The sequence below is a fragment of the Coregonus lavaretus genome, assembly GCF_964263955.1.
Source record: "Coregonus lavaretus genome assembly, chromosome: 8".
NCBI lineage: Eukaryota > Metazoa > Chordata > Actinopteri > Salmoniformes > Salmonidae > Coregonus > Coregonus lavaretus.
In genome coordinates, this window is record NC_139995.1 from 55,408,523 (window position 1) to 55,434,885 (window position 26,363).

The 26,363-nt window shown below is 42.6% G+C and overlaps 2 protein-coding genes across 2 annotated transcripts; one reads left to right on the top strand and one right to left on the bottom strand.

Moving 5' to 3' along the window:
- Window positions 1–1,901: 1,901 nt before the first annotated feature.
- Window positions 1,902–15,036, bottom strand: LOC311133319 (gamma-glutamyl hydrolase-like). Its single transcript, XM_084166822.1, has 9 exons — window positions 14,819–15,036; window positions 13,772–13,886; window positions 13,525–13,575; window positions 13,251–13,335; window positions 12,614–12,752; window positions 10,212–10,318; window positions 5,399–5,489; window positions 4,931–5,068; window positions 1,902–2,444 (listed from the first exon to the last, which is right to left on the bottom strand). Exons 1-9 carry the CDS (start codon window positions 14,919–14,921, stop codon window positions 2,323–2,325), a joined length of 951 nt encoding a protein of 316 aa, XP_084022948.1. The 5' UTR covers window positions 14,922–15,036; the 3' UTR covers window positions 1,902–2,322.
- Window positions 15,037–15,571: 535 nt separating this feature from the next.
- Window positions 15,572–18,649, top strand: LOC311133323 (U6 snRNA-associated Sm-like protein LSm3). The gene is made up of 4 exons (XM_084166827.1): window positions 15,572–15,627; window positions 16,102–16,212; window positions 16,387–16,482; window positions 18,069–18,649. Exons 1-4 carry the CDS (start codon window positions 15,607–15,609, stop codon window positions 18,147–18,149), a joined length of 309 nt encoding a protein of 102 aa, XP_084022953.1. The 5' UTR covers window positions 15,572–15,606; the 3' UTR covers window positions 18,150–18,649.
- The last annotated feature ends 7,714 nt before the right edge of the window (window positions 18,650–26,363 follow it).

Here is a 26,363-nt window from a genome sequence, read left to right on the forward strand (position 1 = left end):
TAACTCTAATGAACTTCTCCTCTGCAGCAGAGGTAACTCTGGGTCTTCCTTTCCTGTGGCGGTCCTCATGAGAGCCACTTTCATTATAGCGCTTGATGGTTTTTGCAACTGCACTTGAAGAAACTTTCAAAGTTCTTGGAAATTTTCCGTATTGACTGACCTTCATGTCTTAAAGTAATGACTTTCGTTTCTCTTTGCTTATTTGAGCTGTTCTTGCCATAATATGGACTTGGTCTTTTACCAAATAGGGCTATCTTCTGTATACCACCCCTACCTTGTCACAACACAACTGATTGGCTCAAACACATTAAGAAGGAAATCAATTACACAAATTAACTTTAAACAAGGCACACCTGTTAATTGAAATGCATTCCAGGTGACTACCTCATGAAGCTGGTTGAGAGAATGCCAAGAGTGTGCAAAGCTGCCATCAAGGTAAAGGGTGGCTACTTTGAAGAATCTAAAATATATTTTGATTTGTTTAACACTTTTTTGGTTACTACATGATTCCATATGTGTTATTTCATAGTTTTGATGTCCTCACTATTATTCTACAATGTAGAAAATTGTTTAAAAAAAAAAAAATCCTTGATCCTGTCCCCACTAAAACAAAATGACTTACAAATGTAATTTCGTCTTTGAAACATTTATTTGAAATACTATAGATATTCTATTCATTCCTATGGAGGACTGCTCCTACTGGGAATTGCCAATATGGCCAACCGTTGGCTTCAAAGCCTCTGGTCTGGGAAACCAGCCGTAGGTCTGTGTGGGCAGCTCAATGTATTGTTCGTGGTGTTGTCTCTATCCACTTGAAAGCCACACTTAGACAAGTGTGGCTCAGTGTCGTTAAAATGTCGATGTTATTGATGAAGTAACATCTCATCTTTCAATTTAAGTGTCATCAAGTTTTGTGTGTGTTATTTCTATTATAAGTACACTAACCTTGTCCCTAGGCTCCATTGCTACGACAGAGAGAGTCGGCTGGAGACGAGATTAGAAGTGTACTGAATCTTTGTTATTTAGATTGATAAATTAACATGATTTCTTATTTTTCCCTAAACGTTAGTTTTCATAAATGTTTCACTGTTTTGATCTATGTATAATGTAATGTATAGAAAATAAACGTTTGGGAAATGTGGCTTTGGTAGGACTGTTTACAGCCTATGTGATATTGTAAAACGCTACAATAGCACCATCTAGTGTATACTATAAAAGTAACCTCCCTGTTCTGGAAGCATGTGCGCGTGAATCTGATTATTCAGGACTTTTTGATGATGCCAGCTGATTGGTTGATGATGGCTTGACGATGCCAGCTGATTGGTTGATGATGGCTTGAGGATGGCCCAATAGATGATAAGAAACAATGTCAACAAGGTTTTGTTTGCTTTATTTTATTGTCCATTTGACACATGGGTGAGTTAACAATAAAAAAACACTTTTGTGGTTCATCACATCTAAAATGTGTTATCAATGTATTTCCAGGGTTTTTTCTGGATCCAAATGGGGCTTAGGCGGTGGGTGTTTTTAAAGCAAATTCTTCACATTTTGCCATGTAGCGGAGATAAAATGTTGCAGTTTTAAAGCAAATTTCCTGCAATTCTACATATCTTTCCATGGGCTGAGAGAAAAATGTGTAGTTTTAAAGCTAATTCTACACATTTTGACATGGCTTATGCTATATGAGTGACTCAAATGTTATAACAAAATGGCCCCATGCCATGACAAACATACTCCTGAATGCATCATTTGGGGAATTTTTAATTCTCCCAGGCTAACTTTTATTTTGGTGAATGTTAGTTATAAAAAATATATAGGTCTGTTATATTTTCTACATTCTTTAGATCTGGTTTTAGTTGTTTAAGTTTACACTGAAAACGTTTTACCATTCCAAAAAACCCTTAGACCAAGACTTTTCTATGCATAAAAAAAGCTGATTTCATAAAGATTTGTGTGCAGGCAGTTTTGCTCTGTTTATGTTTCAGTCATGTTGTTGTAATGGTTCTCACATGGAAGGCAGTAGAATTGACATATTTTCCCATTAATAAAACACTGCATCATAACATCCAATGGTATAACATTTAAACAAACATTTTAAAAACAATACAAAGTTCTCAAGACTTGAAATCACATCAAAAAGGGTAACCTTTTTACAATAATATCATACAAAAGCAACAACTTGCATCAACTGCAATAACCACTGATTCCAACAATAGTTTTTACAGCTACAATCAGAGCTCAAATACAAATGTAAATTTCACAGAAAGTACATACAGTTGTTTTACATTAGCAAAGGTACATCGACTAGAATCAATTGTAAATCTAATCAAAATAATAATTTTGCATGAATATACCATCCAGACCTGTGAAGACAGCAGCATAGTTGTAGATGAGAGCCCTCTCCTCCTCACTGGCTGAAGAGAACTTGTGATGATTCTTCATGGCTGTGATCAGGAGGATGAGTAGAAGAACAGAAGATGTTAGCTAACTGTGTTTAATGCTAGCCTGCGCCCAGCTCTACAGGCCTACTGGATGTGCTGTAGCCAACCATTCTCTTGCATTACAATGATAGTCAAAGGAGGAGTTAAATTAAAGCACAACCACATGGGACCATATGGTTGCGCTGCTGTAGGGGTCCCATGGTTACAACACTCACTTGATGGCATGTACAGGTCATGTACAGGTTAATGGTGCAACACAGCTACAGTCCAATAACTGGACTATCATCTACAGTCACTCCCCAGGCCAGCATTGTACAGTCTAATAACTCTAATAACTCAGCATTGTACAGCCAACAAGAGCGTACAGGTCACAGTGGTGGGTAGTGTATGGGGCTTTGGAGACAAAACGGATGGCACTGTGATAGACTACATCCAATTTGCTGAGTAGAGTGTTGGAGGCTATTTTGTAAATGACATCGCCGAAGTCAAGGATCGGTAGGATAGTCAGTTTTACGAGGGCATGTTTGGCAGCATGAGTGAAGGAGGCTTTATTGCGAAATAGGAAGCCGATTCTAGATTTAACTTTGGATTGGAGATTCTTTATGTGAGTCTGGAAGTTGAGTTTACAGTCTAACCAGACACCTAGGTATTTGTAGTTGTCCACATACTCTAGGTCAGACCCGTCGAGAGTGGTGATTCTAGTCGGGTGGGCGGGTGCCAGCAGCGTTCGATTGAAAAGCATGCATTTAGTTTTACTAGTGTTTAAGAGCAGTTGGAGGCTACTGAAGGATTGTTGTATGGCATTGAAGCTCGTTTGGAGGTTTGTTAACACAGTGTCCAATGAAGGGCCAGATGTATACAAAATGGTGTCGTCTGCGTAGAGGTGGATCTGAGAGTCACCAGCAGCAAGAGCGACATCATTGATATACACAGAGAATAGTGACAGTCTAATAACTAATCTACAGTCACTCACCAGGCCAGCATTGTACAGTCTAATAACTAATCTACAGTCACTCCCCAGGCCAGCATTGTACAGTCTAATAACTCATCTACAGTCACTCCCCAGGCCAGCATTGTACAGTCTAATAACTCATCTACAGTCACTCCCCAGGCCAGCATTGTACAGTCTAATAACTCATCTACAGTCACTCCCCAGGCCAGCATTGTACAGTCTAATAACTAATCTACAGTCACTCCCCAGGCCAGCATTGTACAGTCTAATAACTCATCTAAAGTCACTCCCCAGGCCAGCATTGTACAGTCTAATAACTCATCTACAGTCACTCCCCAGGCCAGCATTGTACAGTCTAATAACTAATCTACAGTCACTCCCCAGGCCAGCATTGTACAGTCTAATAACTCATCTACAGTCACTCCCCAGGCCAGCATTGTACAGTCTAATAACTCATCTACAGTCACTCCCCAGGCCAGCATTGTACAGTCTAATAACTCATCTACAGTCACTCACCAGGCCAGCATTGTACAGTCTAATAACTAATCTACAGTCACTCACCAGGCCAGCATTGTACAGTCTAATAACTCATCTACAGTCACTCCCCAGGCCAGCATTGTACAGTCTAATAACTAATCTACAGTCACTCACCAGGCCAGCATTGTACAGTCTAATAACTAATCTACAGTCACTCCCCAGGCCAGCATTGTACAGTCTAATAACTCATCTACAGTCACTCACCAGGCCAGCATTGTACAGTCTAATAACTCATCTACAGTCACTCCCCAGGCCAGCATTGTACAGTCTAATAACTCATCTACAGTCACTCCCCAGGCCAGCATTGTACAGTCTAATAACTCATCTACAGTCACTCACCAGGCCAGCATTGTACAGTCTAATAACTCATCTACAGTCACTCACCAGGCCAGCATTGTACAGTCTAATAACTAATCTACAGTCACTCCCCAGGCCAGCATTGTACAGTCTAATAACTCATCTACAGTCACTCACCAGGCCAGCATTGTACAGTCTAATAACTCATCTACAGTCACTCCCCAGGCCAGCATTGTACAGTCTAATAACTCATCTACAGTCACTCCCCAGGCCAGCATTGTACAGTCTAATAACTCATCTACAGTCACTCACCAGGCCAGCATTGTACAGTCTAATAACTCATCTACAGTCGCTCCCCAGGCCAGCATTGTACAGTCTAATAACTCATCTACAGTCACTCCCCAGGCCAGCATTGTACAGTCTAATAACTCATCTACAGTCGCTCACCAGGCCAGCATTGTACAGTCTAATAACTCATCTACAGTCACTCACCAGGCCAGCATTGTACAGTCTAATAACTAATCTACAGTCACTCCCCAGGCCAGCATTGTACAGTCTAATAACTAATCTACAGTCACTCACCAGGCCAGCATTGTACAGTCTAATAACTCATCTACAGTCACTCACCAGGCCAGCATTGCAAATAAGAATTTGTTCTTAACTGATTTGCCTGGTTAAAGAAAAGTGGACTAAAATAACTCACCCTCGGAGACAAAGAAGTGTGCTGTGTAGAAGGATGCTCTGATGGAGGCAGCAGAGTGGACCATGCCTGGCTTATCTACCCACTCAAAGGGACTCTTCTCAGGGTGCCACTGGACAGCATAGAACGGATAGCGATTCGCTACCAGACAGGAAACAGATTAAAATGTACAATCTAGGCACTAGTTACAGTATAGCCACTGGAACATCATATAAATGGGTAGCGATTCCCTACAACAAGAAAGCAGACCAATGAAAACGTTCAGCATGTCAATAGAACCTCTAGGCTCCAGTTACAGTGTGGCTAACTAGGACCTGGGGTCTTTTGATTGATTGATAATCAATACACTGAGGTGAATGCATTTTACACACCGGCCGCTGCAGGGATCCCATGGTTACATCACTCACTTGATGGCCAAATGAACCTTGTGACCTAAAGTCTCTCTAGCCATGCTCAGACACTGTACAATACCTTCCATGGTAGAAATGAACTGTCTCCTTCCGTCTGTGTTGGTGGTCAGAACCTTGTAGAAACGTTTCAGTTTGGAATTCCGGCTGTAGTTCTGGTGACATGAATCATAACGTTGATGACTTATTTTGTAATGTTCCGGAATCAAAAAGGTTACAGTAATATACAGTGGCAAGAAAAATGATGTGAACCTTTTGGAATGACCTGGATTTCTGCATAAATTGGTCATAAAATGTGATCTGATCTTCATCTAAGTCCCAACAATAGACGAACACAGTCTGCTTAAACTAATAACACACAAACAATTATACGTTTTCATGTCTTTATTGAACACACTGTGTAAACATTCACATTGCAGGGTGGGAAAAGTATGTGGACCCTTGGATTTAATAACTGGTTGACCCTCCTTTGGCAGCAATAACCTCAACCAAACGTTTTCTGTAGGTTGCGGATCAGACCTGCACAACAGTCAGGAGGAATTTTGGACCATTCCTCTTTACAAAACTGTTTCAGTTCAGCAATATTCTTGGGATGTCTGGTGTGAACCGCTCTCTCGAGGTCATGCCACAGCATCTCAATCGGGTTGAGGTCAGGAGTCTGACTGGGCCACTCCAGAAGGCGTAGTTTCTTCTGTTGAAGCCATTCTGTTGTTCATTTACTTCTGTGTTTTGGGTCGTTGTCCTGCTGCATCACCCAACTTCTGTTGAGCTTCAATTGGTGGACAGATAGCCTTACATTCTCCTGCAAAATGTCTTGATAAACTTGGGAATTCATTTTTCCGTCGATGATAGCAAGCTGTCCAGGCCCTGAGGCAGCAAAGCAGCCCCAAACCATGATGCTCCCTCCATCATCCTTTACAGTTGGGATGAGGTTTTGATGTTGGTGTGCTGTGCCTTTTTTTCTCCACACATAATGTTGTTTGTCCCTTCCAAACAACTCAACTTTAGTTTCATCTGTCCACAGAATATTTTGCCAGTAGCGGTATATCCAGGTGCTCTTTTGCTAACTTCAGACATGTAGCAATGTTTTTTTTGGACAGCAGTGGCTTCTTCCGTGGTGTCCTCCCATGAACACCATTCTTGTTTAGTGTTTTACGTATTGTAGACTCGTCAACAGAGATGTTAGCATGTTCCAGAGACTTCTGTAAGTCTTTAGCTGACACTATAGGATTGTTCTTAACCTCATTGAGCATTCTGCGCTGTGCTCTTGCAGTCATCTTTGCAGGACGGCCACTCCTAGGGAGAGTAGCAACAGCGCTGAACTTTCTCCATTTATAGACAATTTGTCTTACCGTGGACTGATGAACATCAAGGCTTTTAGAGATAATTTTGTAACCCTTTCCAGCTTTATGCAAGTCAACAATTCTTAATCTTACGTCTTCTGAGATCTCTTTTGTTTGAGGCATGGTTCACATCAGGCAATGCTTCTTGTGAATAGCAAACATCTCCAATCTCGTCTCATTGATTGGACTCCAGGTTAGCTGACTCCTGACTTCAATTAGCTTTTGGAGAAGTCATTAGCCTAAGGGTTCACATACTTTTTCCAAACTACACTGTGAATGTTTAAATGATGTATTCAATATAGACAAGACAAATACAATAATTTGTGTGTTATTAATTTAAGCACACTGTGTTTGTCTGTTGTTGTAACAGATGAAGATCAGATCACATTTTATGACCAATTTATGCAGAAATCCAGGTCATTCCAAAAGGTTCACATACTTTTTCTTGCCACTGTTATCAAATAGAACATATAATTTAATGTATCTCTATGTTACACTATAGTGATGCTGAGAAATACATGTCTTGCTCTAGTCTAGGTCATGGGAGAACAGAAGAGGATAGAACAAGATATATTCTGGTAACTGACGCACAGACATTCAAAAGTGTTTTCAGATAGCTTCAGACAGGGACTGCTTGAGGTGGTATTATGATGCAGTGGTTTGAACTATGATTTTAATTCTCAGAAACAGTATTACTTGTTCTGTCCTTTTTTACCCTCCCTTCCCTAAAGCAAGTCAGTAAGCAGTCAGTCAGAACCTGTAGTCAGTCAGTCATTCAGTCAGTCAGTCAGAACCTGTAGTCAGTCAGTCAGCCAGTCAGAACCTGTAGTCAGTCAGTCAGAACCTGTAGTCAGTCAGTCAGAACCTGTAGTCAGTCAGTCAGCCAGTCAGAACCTGTAGTCAGTCAGTCAGTCAGAACCTGTAGTCAGTCAGTCAGTCAGTCAGAACCTGTAGTCAGTCAGCCAGTCAGAACCTGTAGTCAGTCAGTCAGAACCTGTAGTCATTCAGTCAGCCAGTCAGAACCTGTAGTCAGTCAGTCAGTCAGTCAGAACCTGTAGTCAGTCAGTCATTCAGTCAGAACCTGTAGTCAGCCAGTCAGAACCTGTAGTCAGTCAGTCAGCCAGTCAGAACCTGTAGTCAGTCAGTCAGAACCTGTAGTCATTCAGTCAGCCAGTCAGAACCTGTAGTCAGTAAGCAGTCAGTCAGAATCTGTAGTCAGTAAGCAGTCAGTCAGAACCTGTAGTCAGTCAGTCAGCCAGTCAGAACCTGTAGTCAGTCAGTCAGAACCTGTAGTCAGAAAGTCAGTCAGTCAGCCAGTCAGAACCTGTAGTCAGTAAGCAGTCAGTCAGAACCTGTAGTCAGTCAGTCAGAACCTGTAGTCAGCCAGTCAGCCAGTCAGAATCTGTAGTCAGTAAACAGTCGTTCAGAACCTGTAGTCAGTCAGTCAGCCAGTCAGAACCTGTAGTCAGTCAGTCATTCAGTCAGCCAGTCAGAACCTGCAGTCAGTAAGCAGTCAGTCAGAACCTGTAGTCAGTAAACAGTCGTTCAGAACCTGTAGTCAGTAAGCAGTCAGTCAGAACCTGTAGTCAGTTAGTCAGCCAGTCAGAACCTGTAGTCAGTCAGAACCTGTAGTCAGTTAACAGTCAGTCAGAACCTGTAGTCAGTAAACAGTCAGTCAGAACCTGTAGTCAGTCAGTCAGCCAGTCAGAACCTGTAGTCAGCAAGCAGTCAGTCAGAACCTGTAGTCAGTCAGTCATTCAGTCAGTCAGCCAGTCAGAACCTGTAGTCAGAAAGTAATTCAGTCAGCCAGTCAGTCAGAACCTGTAGTTAGTAAGTCCGTCAGTAAGCAGTCAGTCAGAACCTGTAGTCAGTAAGTCAGAACCTGTAGTCAGTCAGAACCTGTAGTCAGTTAACAGTCAGTCAGAACCTGTAGTCAGTAAACAGTCAGTCAGAACCTGTAGTCAGTCAGTCAGCCAGTCAGAACCTGTAGTCAGCAAGCAGTCAGTCAGAACCTGTAGTCAGTCAGTCATTCAGTCAGTCAGCCAGTCAGAACCTGTAGTCAGAAAGTAATTCAGTCAGCCAGTCAGTCAGAACCTGTAGTTATTAAGTCAGTCAGTAAGCAGTCAGTCAGAACCTGTAGTCAGTAAGTCAGAACCTGTAGTCAGAAAGTCAGTCAGTCAGCCAGTCAGAACCTGTAGTCAGTAAGCAGTCAGTCAGAACCTGTAGTCAGTCAGTCAGAACCTGTAGTCAGTCAGTCAGCCAGTCAGAATCTGTAGTCAGTAAACAGTCGTTCAGAACCTGTAGTCAGTCAGTCAGAACCTGTAGTCAGTCAGTCATTCAGTCAGCCAGTCAGAACCTGCAGTCAGTAAGCAGTCAGTCAGAACCTGTAGTCAGTAAACAGTCGTTCAGAACCTGTAGTCAGTAAGCAGTCAGTCAGAACCTGTAGTCAGTTAGTCAGCCAGTCAGAACCTGTAGTCAGTCAGAACCTGTAGTCAGTTAACAGTCAGTCAGAACCTGTAGTCAGTAAACAGTCAGTCAGAACCTGTAGTCAGTCAGTCAGCCAGTCAGAACCTGTAGTCAGCAAGCAGTCAGTCAGAACCTGTAGTCAGTCAGTCATTCAGTCAGTCAGCCAGTCAGAACCTGTAGTCAGAAAGTAATTCAGTCAGCCAGTCAGTCAGAACCTGTAGTTAGTAAGTCCGTCAGTAAGCAGTCAGTCAGAACCTATAGTTAGTAAGTCATTCAGTCAGCCAGTCAGTCAGAACCTGTAGTTAGTAAGTCAGTCAGTAAGCAGTCAGTCAGAACCTGTAGTCAGTAAGTCATTCAGTCAGCCAGTCAGAACCTGTAGTCAGTCAGTCAGCAAGTCAGTCAGAACCTGTAGTCAGTCAGTCATTCAGTCAGTCAGTCAGTCAGAACCTGTCGTCAGTCAGTCAGCCAGAACCTGTAGTCAGTAAGTCATTCTGTCAGTCAGAACCTGGAGTCAGTAAGTAATTCAGTCAGCCAGTCAGTCAGAACCTGTAGTTAGTAAGTCCGTCAGTAAGCAGTCAGTCAGAACCTGTAGTCAGTAAGTCATTCAGTCAGTCAGTCAGAACCTTTAGTTAGTAAGTGATTCAGTCAGCCAGTCAGTCAGTACCTGTAGTTAGTCAGTCAGTAAGCAGTCAGTCAGAACCTGTAGTTAGTCAGTCAGACAGTAAGTAGTCAGTCAGTACCTGTAGTCAGTCAGTCCATCAGTCAGTCAGTACCTGTAGTCAGTCAGTCAGTCAGTAAGTAGTCAGTCAGAACCTGTAGTCAGTCAGTCCATCAGCCAGTCAGAACCTGTAGTCAGAAAGTAATTCAGTCAGCCAGTCAGTCAGTACCTGTAGTCAGTCAGTCAGTAAGTAGTCAGTCAGTAAGTAGTCAGTCAGTACCTGTAGTCAGTCAGTCAGTAAGTAGTCAGTCAGTACCTGTAGTCAGTCAGTCAGTCCATGAGTCAGTCAGTACCTGTAGTCAGTCAGTCAGTAAGTAGTCAGTCAGTACCTGTAGTCAGTCAGTCAGTACCTGTAGCGATAGACTCCAGCTGTGGAAGTTGGAGGTGATGTTGTCTTCTGACAGAGACTGGAGCAGGTCTCTGGGAAAGGCCTTGAACAGGCGGCTGTTCTGGGAAGCTGTGTCAAAACAAACATAACGAAACCCCTAAAGCTAGAATCCTTTGTTTTTGACTAGAATCAAGTTTTTGACTGATAAAGTAATGATATACACTACCTTTCAAAAGTTTGGGGTCACTTAGAAATGTCCTTGTTTTCCATGAAAACATACATGAAATGAGTTTGAATAGGAAATATAGCAAAATGCATAGGAAATGTAGTCATTGACAAGGTTAGAAATAATGATTTTTAATGGAAATAATAATTGTGTCCTTCAAACTTTGCTTTCGTCAAAGAATCCTCCATTTGCAGCAATTACAGCCTTGCAGACCTTTGGCATTCTAGTTGTCAATTTGTTGAGGTAATCTGAAGAGATTTCACCCCATGCTTCCTGAAGCACCTCCCACAAGTTGTATTGGCTTGATGGGCACTTCTTACGTACCATACGGTCAAGCTGCTCCCACAACAGCTCAATAGGGTTGAGATCCAGTGACTGTGCTGGCCACTCCATTATAGACAGAATACCAGCTGACTGCTTCTTCCCTAAATAGTTATTGCATAGCTTGGAGCTGTGCTTTGGGTCATTGTCCTGTTGTAGAAGGAAATTGGCTCCAATCAAGCGCCGTCCACAGGGTATGGCATGGCGTTGCAAAATGGAGTGATAGCCTTCCTTCTTCAAGATCCCTTTTACACTGTACAAATCTCCCACTTTACCACCACCAAAGCACCCCCAGACCATCACATTGCCTCCACCATGCTTGACAGATGGCATCAAGCTCTCCTCCAGCATCTTTTTATTTGGTCTGCGTCTCACAAATGTTCTTCTTTGTGATCCGAACTCCTCAAACTTAGATTTGTTTGTCCATAACACTTTCATCCAATCTTCCTCTGTCCAGTGTCTGTGTTCTTTTGCCAATCTTAATCTTTTATTTTTATTGTCCAGTCTGAGATATGGCTTTTTCTTTGCAACTCTGCCTAGAAGGTCAGCATCCCGGAGTCGCCTCTCCACTGTTGACGTTGAGACTGGTGTTTTGCGGGTACTATTTAATGAAGCTGCCAGATGAGGACCTGTGTCTGTTTCTCAAACTAGACACTAATGTATTTGTCCTCTTGCTCAGTTGTGCACCGGGACCTCCCACTCCTCTTTCTATTCTGGTTAGAGCCAGTTTGCGCTGTTCTGTTAAGGGAGTAGTACACAGCGTTGTACGAGATCTTCAGTTTCTAGGCAATTTCTCGCATGGAATAGCCTTCATTTCTCATAACAAGTATAGACTGACGAGTTTCAGAAGAAAGTTCTTTGTTTCTGGCCATATTGAGCCTGTAATCGAACCCATAATTGCTGATGCTCCAGATCCTCAACTAATCTCAAGAAGGCCAGTTTTATTGCTTCGTTAATCAGCACAACAGTTTTCAGCTGTGCTATCATAATTGCAAAAGGGTTTTCTAATGATCAATTAGCCTTTTAAAATGATGAACTTGGATTAGCAAACAACATGCCATTGGAACACAGGACTGATGGTTGCTGATAATGGTCCTCTGTACGCCTATGTAGATATTCCATTAAAAATCAGCCGTTTCCAGCTACAATAGCCATTTACAACATTAACAATGTCTACACTGTATTTCTGATCAATTTTATGTTAATTTAATAGCCAAAAAAATTGCTTTTCTTTCAAAAACAAGGACATTTCTAAGTGACCCCAGACTTTTGAACGGTAGTGTATACCCATTGATTCTTGAAGAATATAACGTATAAATGCCTTATAAAAGCTTAGTTCAACTGCCGTACCCCATCAGAACCCAAAATATAAGCTTTTTCTGCGCCAATATTTGTAAACAACTTAAATGTAAACAAACACTCTTAGCCTCAAAACATGGTTAAAACGATCATTTTGATAACATGGATGGTCAGTCCTTGCATCCATAGCTCTGTCTATGAATTTGAAAGCGGTTAGTTAAATCCTGGCCCATCCCGCAGCTTTTTACCAAAACAGAGGTGGGGTGACCGCTTTGTTATTGTTTCAACTGCAGAGGCCGAAAATCCATTGGCAAGATCAATTATCAGTTCATTTTGGTCAAGAGGACTTTATCATTTAGGCAGGCAATGTAAAACGCAATGTCAAATGCTTTAAAACGTCCAGGTAGTCCCTCCTGGTTTCAGTCAGTTTTGTTTACTATTTGGTGCCCAATGAACACGATCTTGTACTCCTATGAGGGAAAACTTGGTCTGTGCAGTGTACAGGTCCAATATCAATATTCATAGACAAACACAGGCCTATACACATACAGCATGCAGAAACTGACTCTGACTCTGACCTGGGGTGAATGTGAGAGGCAGGGCCACAGCCTTGGTGTCTGTCAGAGTCAGAAGGTTCTTGTTGCTGGTCAGTACTGTCATCTGCTGGAAGCCCTGGCACGTGCCCCATATGGGGAAGTAATCCGACGCATCGTTGGCCTGGAAGACAATGACAAAACAAGAGCATGAAACAACAGGAGGACTGCTCAACAGGAGGACTGCTCAACAGGAGGACTGTTCAACAGGAGGACTGCTCAACAGGAGGACTGCTCAACAGGAGGACTGCTCAACAGGAGGACTGCTCAACAGGAGGACTGCTCAACAGGAGTATTGCTCAACAGGAGTATTGCTCAACAGGTGCTGCTCAACAGGTAGAAGTAATATAGTGGAAGCTGAACCACTAAACTGCTTATACCTATTCAGATCTGTAAACATAGAAAGGTTAGGGACAACGGGAAGAGGTAGGGAGCAAAATGGAACCCGCTGTCAGTGTCTTCAACTGTGGGTACCATATTTGGATATTTAACTGTTGATTCATTCTTTGAAACCATTTTATAGTTATTGAAAACAATTAAATACATTTATCGTCAATGAAGGATAAAAAACCAAATAGCATTTTGGTGGGTATGGAATTGATACATTGATTGTATTATGTACCTTGATAGCCAGATCATAGAAGATCTTTGACAGTCGACTGAACTGGGACGTCTGCAGGTCTACATCCCCTCCTGGTAGCAGCAGCCTAACACAACCAATCAATCAATCACAATGAAGTAAACAATCAACCAACCAATCAACCAAGCAAACAATTAATCAAAATCAATCAATCAATCAGTATCATTCAAATAGCCTATAGTCCTTCACATTTTAATTATTCCCATGAAGGTATCTGATTACAGTTATATAATAAGTGAACAATAATTTCACTCACCCGTTTATTGAGTTAAATATCTTCTCATACTCTTCATCTGTTCTGTTTATTCTATTAGAGGAAGGAAGGAAGTAAATGATTACAAGCAGCCAACAACACTCAACAGACACTGAGAAAAAACAGTGAGGTGGATTTCAAAGCCTTTCATCATGCCTTGTCTCCTAGTAAATCACTATGCTTTGGCTTACCCGGGATAATGCACTGGCATTCTAGAGACCCCGGTTCGAAGCACGTCAGTCATACATACCTTATGGGGACAACCCTGGCTCCAGCGCTCTCCAGGTACTTTACATAGGAAGCAGCGATGTAGGAGGATCCCTGAGCATGAGGGTCTCCCACTATGTTCTCCTGGGCCAGGACTCCTGAAATAACAATACACTTTACATTACATTATAATTCACTTAACATTACAATTCACTTTACATGACAATACACTTTACATTACAACATCACATTGTACATTACAATACACTTTACATTACAATACAACACATTACACTTTACATTACAACAACAGATTACAATACACTTTACATTACAATTCAACAACAAGACTAGCATCCTGTCCAGGGGATGTAGTTGTACATCAAGTTGCCTCACGCTACAGAAACAGGAGATAGGCTCCTGCCCTATGGGCCGTTCTGGCTTGGACAAGACTTACAACAAGACCACTCTTTTGAAAAATACGAAACCAGCAACCCAGCCACTTGGTCTGCTGTAAAGCTGAGGGATGGCCTTAATGTAAAGAGGTGTGGTTAATAGAACCATCATCATCTCACAGATTCATTGCTTGTCTTAACTGTCCTCTCTCTCAGTCATGATTGGCAACGTCTATAGGCGATTTCAAGAGTCTATTTAGTTGCTTAGCCTACATTCTTTTGGGGCATTTACATATATAAACTGCTTTAAAACCTACTTTCACAAAACCTGCTTTGTTGCTAGAAACCTTTATTCATGAATGCCATTAACCTTACTTGGCTACACAAAAGGAACTCCCTATGTAAATATTGAGTAGTCTATAATTATACAATGGCTACACGAGGAATCGTGTTGATCAATGAAAAACATGAAATCTAAGAGTTTTTTAAATAATCTATACAATCTACAGTCAAGATGTCATTCTGAAGTGAGAGTTCATCCTTTCCACTTCCCATAAAATTGACAGTTTCATGCTGACATTGGTACAATATGGTCCCAGAACATTCTAGAATAAAACAGATCAAGACATTACATAATGAGCATTTCTGAGATACATACATACCCATTCACCCTACATGGATTTCAAATGGCTTACCAATGATTGGTCTGTAATTTAGATGGTCACTACAAGCCACCGGGAGAGGCACACCGCAAAGGCAAGCGGCCAGCACCGCAAGAACCGCAACCGGATAACTCATTCACCTCGGATAGCGTACCACACTAACATAAAATAAATCTAATTCGTAGACACTCTTGTCCTCCTGCTGAAATGATCAGCAGCGCCGTATGATGATGGTCTCGGTGAGAAGGATGATGAGGTGGGTAGCCTACTACGGTTGCATGACTAATCCCTGGATTCTACACAGAAGCAGCTGTCGATTCTCTCGCGCGTGGCGAGGACATGCGGGAAAAATCGCATATCGGTTTCAGTCACGTGTGCAATCATGAAAACCAACCTAATGACAAAAATCATATGGACATGCGACATATCTCAACCAGGCTATAACACAAAAGGCAAAGGCTAAAGTATGCTATTAATAACATGAAAGGAAGGGAAAATTGCACATTCAATAAACTTTCGACCTCCCAAATCTGAGACACTCTGGAACGCACCCATCGTGGTTTTGCGGGGCGCTTTTGCATTGACTGACTTTTTTTTTTTCAGGGTAGAGCTGACTTAGGAACTATTCTACACAAGTTATGACAAATTATTCATCACCATTAATGAAATCCACATTATTGACATTTGTAGGATACTGAATGTACGCAGCGCTGGTACTCTGCATGTTCATCTCATGTAAGCCTACTTGCTTCGCAGTCTACTTCTGTGAACAAATCGAACATACCCTTTCACCACAAGGAATTCTGGGAAATTGTTAAAAAATGGCGGATGAAGTTGAACAGGTTGGCGTTAGCTAAACGTTTTATTGTCAATCTTTCTCTGTGCAAAACATTTATTTAGATTCGAGTAGAGAAATAGACTTGTACACCAGTTTATATCAGTATATTACGGCAACCAGCTAGCCAACAGCATCATTGCAAAAACATGGGTGGGGACTTTATTTGTGGAGACAACAGTGGCTAGCTAGCATGGTAATTAGCTAGCTAGTTAGCAGCTGTCGCTATCAAACAAGCGTAGTAAGCTAGCATATTAGCTAGTTCGCTAACTAGACACGAATGTTGCATACAATCGAATTTCCCCCCCAGGGCTTTATTGTTACATTAAATGTATTCAAATCTATAGTCTATGGATGAAAAGTGATTCTAACCCCAGTTAGGCTACTTATTGACAACCATGAACACTAGCTAGCTTACTATTTAGCATGAAACCGACATCTAGTGTGAACAACTCCTTTCCCCATTTACTTTCTGTTGCAGCAAACGACCACCAACACAGTGGAGGAGCCCCTGGATCTGATCCGGCTCAGTTTGGATGAGAGGATATATGTTAAGATGCGAAACGACCGAGAACTCAGGGGCAGATTGAATGTAGGTAGTTGTAAGACAGTGGTGATCATCTTGGTTGCTTTTGTAATGTTGCCAAACGTTTGAACAATGATGTATTCTAATGTGTATAGCTGTCGTCCTGAGTGTGAGCATTTGCACCTTGTCTCGCCAAACTATAGGCCTGCATAAGTCTAATGCGGTTTGTCTTTTTTCCAGGCCTACGATCAGCACTTGAACATGATCTTGGGAGATGTGGAGGAGACGGTGACAACAGTAGAGATTGATGAGGAGACATATGAAGAAATTTATAAGGTATGAAAAAGGGCATCCACCACCTTCTCAACTGCAGAAATTTCTTTAGTGCAGGGTTCTCCAACCCTGTTCCTGGAGAGCTACCCTCCTGTAGGTTTTAACTCCAACCCTGTTCCTGGAGAGCTACCCTCCTGTAGGTTTGAACTCCAACCCTGTTCCTGGAGAGCTACCCTCCTGTAGGTTTTAACTCCAACCCTGTTCCTGGAGAGCTACCCTCCTGTAGGTTTTAACTCCAACCCTGTTCCTGGAGAGCTACCCTCCTGTAGGTTTTAACTCCAACCCTGTTCCTGGAGAGCTACCCTCCTGTAGGTTTACGCTCCAACCCTGTTCCTGGAGAGCTACCCTCCTGTAGGTTTTAACTCCAACCCTGTTCCTGGAGAGCTACCCTCCCGTATGTTTACCCTCCAACCCTGTTCCTGGAGAGCTACCCTCCTGTAAGTTTACCCTCCAACCCTGTTCCTGGAGAGCTACCCTCCTGTAGGTTTTAACTCCAACCCTGTTCCTGGAGAGCTACCCTCCTGTAGGTTTACGCTCCAACCCTGTTCCTGGAGAGCTACCCTCCTGTAGGTTTTAACTCCAACCCTGTTCCTGGAGAGCTACCCTCCTGTAGGGTTTAACTCCAACCCTGTTCCTGGAGAGCTACCCTCCTGTAGGTTTACCCTCCAACCCTGTTCATGGAGAGCTACCCTCCTGTAGGTTTTAACTCCAACCCTGTTCCTGGAGAGCTACCCTCCCGTATGTTTACCCTCCAACCCTGTTCCTGGAGAGCTACCCTCCTGTAGGTTTACCCTCCAACCCTGTTCCTGGAGAGCTACCCTCCTGTAGGTTTGAACTCCAACCCTGTTCCTGGAGAGTTACCCTTCTGTAGGTTTGAACTCCAACCCTGTTCCTGGAGAGCCACCCTCCTGTAGGTTTGAACTCCAACCCTGTTCCTGGAGAGCGACCCTCCTGTAGGTTTGAACTCCAACCCTGTTCCTGGAGAGCTACCCTCCTGTAGGTTTTAACTCCAACCCTGTTCCTGGAGAGCTACCCTCCTGTAGGTTTGAACTCCAACCCTGTTCCTGGAGAGCGACCCTCCTGTAGGTTTGAACTCCAACCCTGTTCCTGGAGAGCGACCCTCCTGTAGGTTTGAACTCCAACCCTGTTCCTGGAGAGCTACCCTCCTGTAGGTTTGAACTCCAACCCTGTTCCTGGAGAGCTACCCTCCTGTAGGTTTTCAACTGTGTGTCTGAGATCTAACCCAAGGATAGCTGTTGTGGCTGAATTGTTGTCTATTTCTGTCGTTAAATGTCCCCCTGGAGAAGGGATTTGTAGATATTTGCAAAAAAATTTTATACACTTATTACTCCTAGAAAAGGAATTGGTGTTCTTGTTTGTCATGGATCTCTAAACCAAGTCGAAGTTACGATCAAATCTATTTTTCATGAAATTCTGCGTTGTCTATAGTTGTAGTGTGCTGGCGCTCTTACCAAGATTTCTGGACCCCCGAAGAGGTACTTAGACAGCCCTAGGAATCTAACACTGAAATGCTGAAAGAAGGTTCAGGACGGCAACGTAATTCCTTAATGTGTTTTTCTATTTTTCAGTCAACGAAGAGGAACATCCCCATGTTGTTTGTGAGAGGTGACGGAGTTGTCTTGGTAGCTCCTCCACTCAGGGTGGGCTAGCAGCTCACCATGTTCTGCTGCGTTCCTGGATCCTGAAGGATAAAATGTTTTGTTGACAAATCACAGATAATTATTTAGTCGTTACATTTTGTGAGTTTTGAATGACCAATGATTGGAAGTTAATGCAGAAGTATTGTTTGGCCTTGTATTTTAGTTGGATCGCTGTGGGAATTGTGTAAAACATTGATATTCCCCCATAATATTAAATGCATAAACCAAGGTAATGGTTTAATTCAGGATTTAAATTGTTCCACGTCCATTCCCCAACATTTTTAGTTTAATTTAATTTCACAAGCTCCACTGTACTGCACAGTATTTTAATTTCTGTCAAAGTTGTGCTCATTTATATTTTTTGTAATGAACATGTGAACTATGCTGAGACAAGAAATGATGTCCTCAGATTCTCCAGTATTCGTTTTGTTATCAGGTTCAGTCTGATGTTCACCTGAATAAAAAAGTAAAACCATGTTAATAAAGCTCAGTCTTGACTATTAAGTTTGGCATGAGTCCTGTATTTTCTTCTGAGCTTTCCAAAACCCAAAAATAAACATTTTCACCAACAAAGATGAATTACCACCAACCTTGTAAAGCCTTTGAAGGAGGTAATAGTATTAACATGAATGATCAAATGTACTAATGTCAAAAGTAGCGTAGTGAATACAAATGTAAAGCATTTTTTTCATGGAAGGATTATGACTGTCCATTCCTTTTTGAATGTCCACAAGGGGGAGCGAGTGCACACTGAAGAGAAGGGTAGAGAATTGGAACGCGTGCCCTTGTGTCCATTAGTACTACCACCACAAGATGGCAGTGTTAACCCATCCTCTGCAGTTCTAGTGTCTCACCAGCCACACAACCTCTGTAATTTTCCATTGCTTCGGGTGGAGGAGATGGCAAATTGTGTTTTGACTTAAAATCCACTTGATTGAGGAGGAGGAGGAGAGGAGCAGGCCGCACCTTTCAAATGATGTTTTCGAAGTCTGCACTTCCAGTTTCACTTTGAGAGAGTCTGCCTGTTCAATATGCATTGTATAGCAGAGGCGGATGAAACAGAATGCATTTAGCTTTCTTTAGTAAGTAACTCTTGTAGACATCTTCAATATATTTTTTCTGCCTCTATTCAAACAAGTGGGTTTACAAAAACACCCCACAAAAGTTCAATCTTGTGTGCAAAGGACTGCTGTCATTAAGATTCGGATACACAACCTTTTATGTTGACACTTGCCCAATAGTATCATTTCACCAGGCAAATAATTGGGTGCATTTAAATTCTGTAATAGTCACATGTAGCTTGCTGCAGAGTATCAATGATCACATTGATTGAGTATCAAATAATTACAAATACAATCAGACTGGCAATCAGTTCCGTTGATCTCCCTTTGAACCGACTATGCTAATGGCGACAGAAGAAACAGCGAAACGTTACAAACGACTCTGAAATAACGAAGCAGTTTGACAAAGTGGAACGACGACAAAGTTCAGAGCATTTATCGTAGGCTTGTCATGGTTTCTTTTTTGCAAGATGTAAGACTACTGTTGCTGGACAAGCCTGATGAATCAATTTGATTTGACACTGTTAATTCAAATGATATTAAATGTACATGGATACAACACAGACAAACTGCAGTTATATTGTATTTGTAGTGTTAGGAGCAGAGATGGGGGTCAAGACCAGCGGCTGTGTGTACAAACTGTCAGGGAGGGAACGCAAATATCTTGCATCGACTTTCTGACACATCGCTCCTCTACACTACTAATCACTGGTGGCCAGGCCTGTTGAGGGAATACTGGGATTCCTTACAGACAGGTGGATCTACTGGGTCTGGGGCCATGTCTCAGAGTAGGAGTGCTGATCTAGAATCAGGTCCCCCCTGTTCATGTATTTACTGTATATTCATTGTGATCTAAAAGGCAAAACTGATCCAACATCAGCACTCCTACTCTGAGACATGGCCCCAGACCCAGTAGATCCACCTGTCTGTAAGGAATCCCAGTATTCCCTCAACAGGCCTGACCACCAGTGATTAGTAGCGTAGAGGAGCGATGTGTCAGAAAGTCGATGCAAGATGTTTGCGTTCCCTCCCTGACAGTTTGTTCTTGAGAGAATAGAAAGTAACTTATTCTCCAGCCAGGAGGACCAAGGCCAAGGCCGCATCCCAAATAGCACCCTATTCCCTAATATAGTGCACTACTTTTCACCACAGCCTTACGGACCCTGGTCAAAAGTAGTGCACTATAAAGGGAATAGGGTGCTATTTTGGGATGCGTCCCCAAGTCATCTTCTTCCCACAGACTAATAATAACCCTGCCATACCGCTGCCAGTTTGAAAAAATAATGATGCTTCATTGCTACCCGTTACACTCACTCCACCGTCTTCTTGTGTAAAGACAACATTAGCCTTGGTACCAACCCAAATGGCACCCCATTCCCTATATAGTGCACTAATCTTGACCAGAGCTTATGGGCCCTGGTGAAAGTAGTGCACTAAATAGAGAATAGGTAGTTGCTTGACTTGGGCAGGAGCTCACCAGAGCTGAGTACCGGCACCTCAAATGTTCTACTGCTTGAGCTCCTGTTCCTCTTATAGAATATTGGCTGAAAAGTATTGTGGAATTGAGTACCGTCACCTATTTCAGTCCAAGTCAAGCACAAAGAATAAGGTTCCATTTGGGATGCAGTCTTTGGCTGCATTACTCTGCTATAATGACCTCTGAATTCACTGGTACTATGTGGATGCATTTGTTATTATGCACAAACATGGATAAACTCTCTCTCTCTCTCTCTCTCTCTATCTCTGGCTCACTCTGTCTCTCTCTGTCTCTCTCTGTCTCTCTCTCTCGCTCTCTCTCTCTCTCTCTCTCTCTCTCTCTCTCTCTCTCTCTCTCTCATTTCAATTCAATTCAAAGGGGTTTATTGGCATGGGAAACATGTTTACATTGCAAAAGCGAGTGAAATAGATTGTAGTTCTATTGTATTGTAGTTCTATTGAGATAAGAGTGTTGCCTTTTTCATGGTCCTCCCCCTTTGTGGGTGTGTCACTTCATATTGCAAATATGTTGTTAAGCCTGGCAGATTATATAACCACAGAGAGAGAGAGAGAGAGGACAGTTACAGGAGAAAGGGCCATGTGAGCAGTGATGCCAATTCAGCCGACCAAACTTAAAATGTTCAGCAACAACAACAACAACAGGAATGGCCTTAGGAGACACTTGAAACCCTACCTCTTTAAGGAATACCTGGAATAGTATAAAGTAATCCTTCTACCCCCCCCTCCTCCACCCCCCCATAAAAATAAAAAAAAGAAGAAAAAAAGTGGTTGTCCCACTGGCTATCATAAGTTGAATGCACCAATTTGTAAGTCGCTCTGGATAAGAGCGTCTGCTAAATGATGTAAATGTAAATTAGTGTTACATGTCTGCATCCCAAATGTCGCTCTATTCCCTATATAGTGCACTACTTTTGACCAGGTCCCATAGGGACTGACTCATAGGGCCCAGGTCAAAAGTAGTGCACTATATAGGGAATAGGGTCTGACATTTTGAGAGGTTAACCCCTTGGTGTCACTGGTACTGTACAGTAGGTACTGTACAATACTTTACACTACAGTCAGAGAAAGTGGAAAAATAGTAGGCTACTAAATGTATATCCTCTTTGGTACAGTAGCTTATGGTAGCCTTCTGTCTGTCTGTCTGTCTGTCTGTCTGTCTGTCTGTCTGTCTGTCTGTCTGTCTGTCTGTCTGTCTGTCTGTCTGTCTGTCTGTCTGTCTGTCTGTCTGTCTGTCTGTCTGTCTGTCTGTCTGTCTGTCTGTCTGTCTGTCTGTCTGTCTGTCTGTCTGTCTGTCTGTCTGTCTGTCTGTCTGTCTGTCTGCCTGCCTGCCTGCCTGCCTGCCTGCCTGCCTGCCTGCCTGCCTGCCTGCCTGCCTGCCTGCCTGCCTGCCTGCCTGCCTGCCTGCCTGCCTCTGTCTGCCTGCCTGCCTCTGTCTGCCTGCCTGCCTCTGTCTGTCTGTCTCTGTCTGTCTCTGTCTGTCTGTCTGTCTGTCTGTCTGTCTGTCTGTCTGTCTGTCTGTCTGTCTGTCTGTCTGTCTGTCTGTCTGTCTGTCTGTCTGTCTGTCTGTCTGTCTGTCTGTCTCTGTCTGTCTGTCTGTCTGTCTGTCTGTCTGTCTGTCTGTCTGTCTGTCTGTCTGTCTGTCTGTCTCTGCCTGTCTGTCTGTCTCTGCCTGTCTGTCTGTCTGTCTGTCTCTGCCTGTCTGTCTGTCTCTGCCTTTCTGTCTTCATCCATATGGCTGGCTACTGGTAAACAGATGTGTGTTTAGAGATGAAAGGCAACTTATTTTGAAGATACAAATGTATTACCCATAGTGTCTCTCTCTGTGTGTCCTTGTGATGCATTCTGGGAATAAATAAAATCCCAGTCAGTTAATAATTGAGATGTTGGATTCACGTCTCCATCTCAACCTAAAATCTAAGTTAAAGAATATAACTAAATCAAATCAAACTTTATTTAAAGTGCATTTAACATTTTATTTGATTTAGTCCTATACTTTAACTTAGATTTTAGGTTGAGATGGAGACGTGATTCCAACATCTCAATTATTAATTTGTAGACAAACTGGAATTAAAGCCAGACTAAATCAGTGGAACAGATGGAACTATCCAAGCAGAAGATAAATCTCCTTCAAATTTTGATATTTGCACCATGTACTTTTAATGTAATCTCAAATGCAATCCAGGTCATTTGGTCCTGCTATTCAAATCAAATCAAATCAAGCTTTATTTATTCAGCACATTTCAGACATGGAATGCAACACAATGTGCTTCACAAGAAAAAACTAAGAAAAAACAATGAAATTAAAATATTTACTACACAACAAACATAAGAGGATAAATAACAAAATAATAACAATAAAAACTAAATGACTAAAAAGCACCCTAAGGAAAAGAAAAGCTAAAAATGTGTGTTTTAAGATCTCTTTTAAATACGTACCCAGTTTCGGCCCCCCTCAGGTTCTCTGGCAGGCTATTCCAGAAGCTGGGGGCATAATAACTAAAGGCTGCCTCTTCATGCCTCTTGGTCCTAGGCTTTGGGATTAGTTAAAAGACCAGTGCCAGAGGACCTGAGGGACCTACTGGGTATATAACTTAAAAGCATGTCTGACGTATTGGGGTGCACAATCGTGGATTTGATTTAAAAACCAATAGAAGAATCTTAAAATGAATTATAAAACTCTCAGGAAGCCAGCCAGTGCAGAGACCTTAAACACAGTGTAATGGATAATGTGTGAACCCGGTGTAATGTGTGCTCTCCATCTGGTCTTGGTACCCGTGCTGCAGCATTCTGTATGTTTTGCAGTTGACCAATGATTTCTTGGGTAGACCAGACAGGAGTGCATTACAGTAGTCAAGCCTGCTTGTAATAAAAGCTTGGATGAGTCTCTCTGTATCAGCCTGAGACAGAAACGGCCGCACCTTGGCAATGTTCCCCAGGTGGTAAAAAGCTATTTTAGTCATTATAGGAACTATAATGACAGTTAGGTTTTTTTTACCTGGTGTTTTATCTTCATAAATGAAGCACCACAGTGATATCACATTCATCTGTTGTATAAATAAACAAAATATCAGAAATATTAACTTTGCTGTGCTTTTAAATGGTTGAAGCGCAGTGATAGACATTTGGGTGACAGCAAAACCTGTCAGAGAGAGAGAGAGAGAGAGAGAGAGAGAGAGAGAGAGAGAGAGAGAGAGAGAGAGAATGCCTGCCCTACAGGACATCTACAGCACCCGGTGTCACAGGAAGGCCAAGAAGATAATCAAGGACCTCAGCCAACCGAGCTACAGTCTGTTCAACCTGCTACCATCCAGAAGGCGAGGTGAGTACAGGTGCATCAAAGCTGGGACCGAGAGACTGAAAAACAGCTTCTATCTCAAGGCCATCAGACTGTTAAATAGTCACCACTAGCCAGCCTCCGCCCAGTAGCCTGCTCTGAACTTTAGTCACTGTCACTAGCCGGCTACCACTCGGTTACTGAACCCTGCACCTTAGAGGCTGCTGCGTTATTCACATAGTCATGGAACACTGGTCACTTTAATAATGTTTACATACTGTTTTACCCATTTCATATGTATATAGTGTATTCTAGTCAAGGCCATCCTATTCAACTATTGCTGTACATATACTATTCTATCTACGTATTCTTCAGATATACTACATATTGAATCCACATTCTGTCCATAATTTCTATACATCCCATCGTGGTCACTATGGGCCCAGGTCAAAAGTAGTGCACAATAAACGGAATACACTCTTTAAAAAAAAAAAAGTTCCAAAAGGGTTCTATGGTTCCGAAAGGGTTCTTCGGCTGTCCCAATAGCGGAACCCTTTTTGGTTCCAGGTCGAACCCTTTGGGTTCCATGTAGAACCCTCTGTGGAAAGGGAACCAAAAGGGTTCTACCTGGAGCCAAAGAACCCTTTTAGGTTCTAGATGGCCCCTTTCTTTGTAGGGTGCCATTTGAGAGGCAACCATAGTGCTCTAGTCTAGTGGAATCTAGTGTTGTCCTGTCCCACTCCAATCCCTCTAAGCAGGAAATAGCCTGAGAGAGTTTCTCTGACAGAAATAGATGGAAGGATTGCGTGTGTGCGTGTGTGAAAACACATGCTAGCAGCTATAGTAAACTGTTTATTCCTGTCTACAGAGCCTTGTCTACATGAATTCCATCACAACATGTGTGTTCAACACCAACTGTCTGTTATGTTGTTTAGGCTACTAGCTAGAATCTGGTCATGAGAAAATATAAATTATGGCAATTCTCTGTGCCCAGTGTTTTCTTTTACTTTCTGGAGTCATTATATGACTTGACCATGGCAGGTTAGAATCATCATTTATTGAAAAAAACAAACCGTGTCAAGCTTCACCTGATCTCTCTGTCTGTCTGTCTTAGGGTTCCTCTCGGGTCCAAAAAGTTGGACCAGGATCCAAACGGACATGAGGACAATCATCCCAGGACCAGAACGGACCCAATCATAAAATAAAAAAGAAAGGGGGGCCCGGACCCGAACAGACCCGAGATCAGACCCGGACAGACCCGAGATCAGACCCGGACAGACCCGAGATCAGACCCGGACAGACCCGAGATCAGACCAGGACAGACCCGAGATCAGACCTGGACCAAACAGACCCGAGATCAGACCCGGACAGACCCGAGATCAGACCCGAGATCAGACCCGGACCCGAACAGACCCAAGACCCAGACATACCCAAGATCAGACCCGAGATCAGACCCGGACAGACCCGAGATCAGACCCGGACAGACCCGAGATCAGACCCGGACCCGAACAGACCCGGACAGACCCGAGATCAGACCCGAACAGACCCGAGATCAGACCCGGACCGAACAGACTTGAGATCAGACCCGAACAGACCCGAGATCAGACCCGGACAGACCCGAGATCAGACCCGGACAGACCCGAGATCAGACCCGGACAGACCCGAGATCCGAACAGACCCGAGATCCAAACAGACCCGAGATCAGACCCGAATGGACCCGACGACAACCAGACCTAGACATGATCATGTTTATCAGCCAAGTTTCTCTTTTGGTTAACAAATAGGTCTTTATATGTTGGCTAGGCCTTCTATAGGTCAATAAATTAACCTTATTAGCGTAAAATAAACACACTCAGGTCCTCTGTATCGGGGTTCGGGTGGACTTGGATTTTGGGTTTCTGCTGGCAGGCCGACCATTTATTACGTTACAATGTGTTAGGCATTTAACAAAGTCTGTTATGTAAAATGGAAATCTGGAATGAGTTAAACCAGAGGCTGCCAGTAGCCTTAGGAGCCCAACCAAAGGAATTCTATAAACAGTTTATTTACTTGTAAAAGGTTGGAATCAAATCCTTTGGGTCTGTCTGTATATAAAGGGCTACTGTGTTGTCCTGAAACTGACCATGTGTTTATGTGGTTGATTTATACTGCGTCTCTCTCAAGGAGATTTCTTTATTAAATTGCGTCTTTCTCAAGGTGATTTATTTGTTTATTAAACTGCTTTTTCAAAAATAATTGACCCATCAAAACAATATAGTGACTAACAACAGAAGGAACTGAAAAAATAAAAACAAAAGTCAGTCTGGTTTTGTGTTTGTGGTCTATGTCGTGGGGTTGGATAATATGCATGTAACCAGCTTCTTGCACAACAACAATTTTGTCTATTCCAAA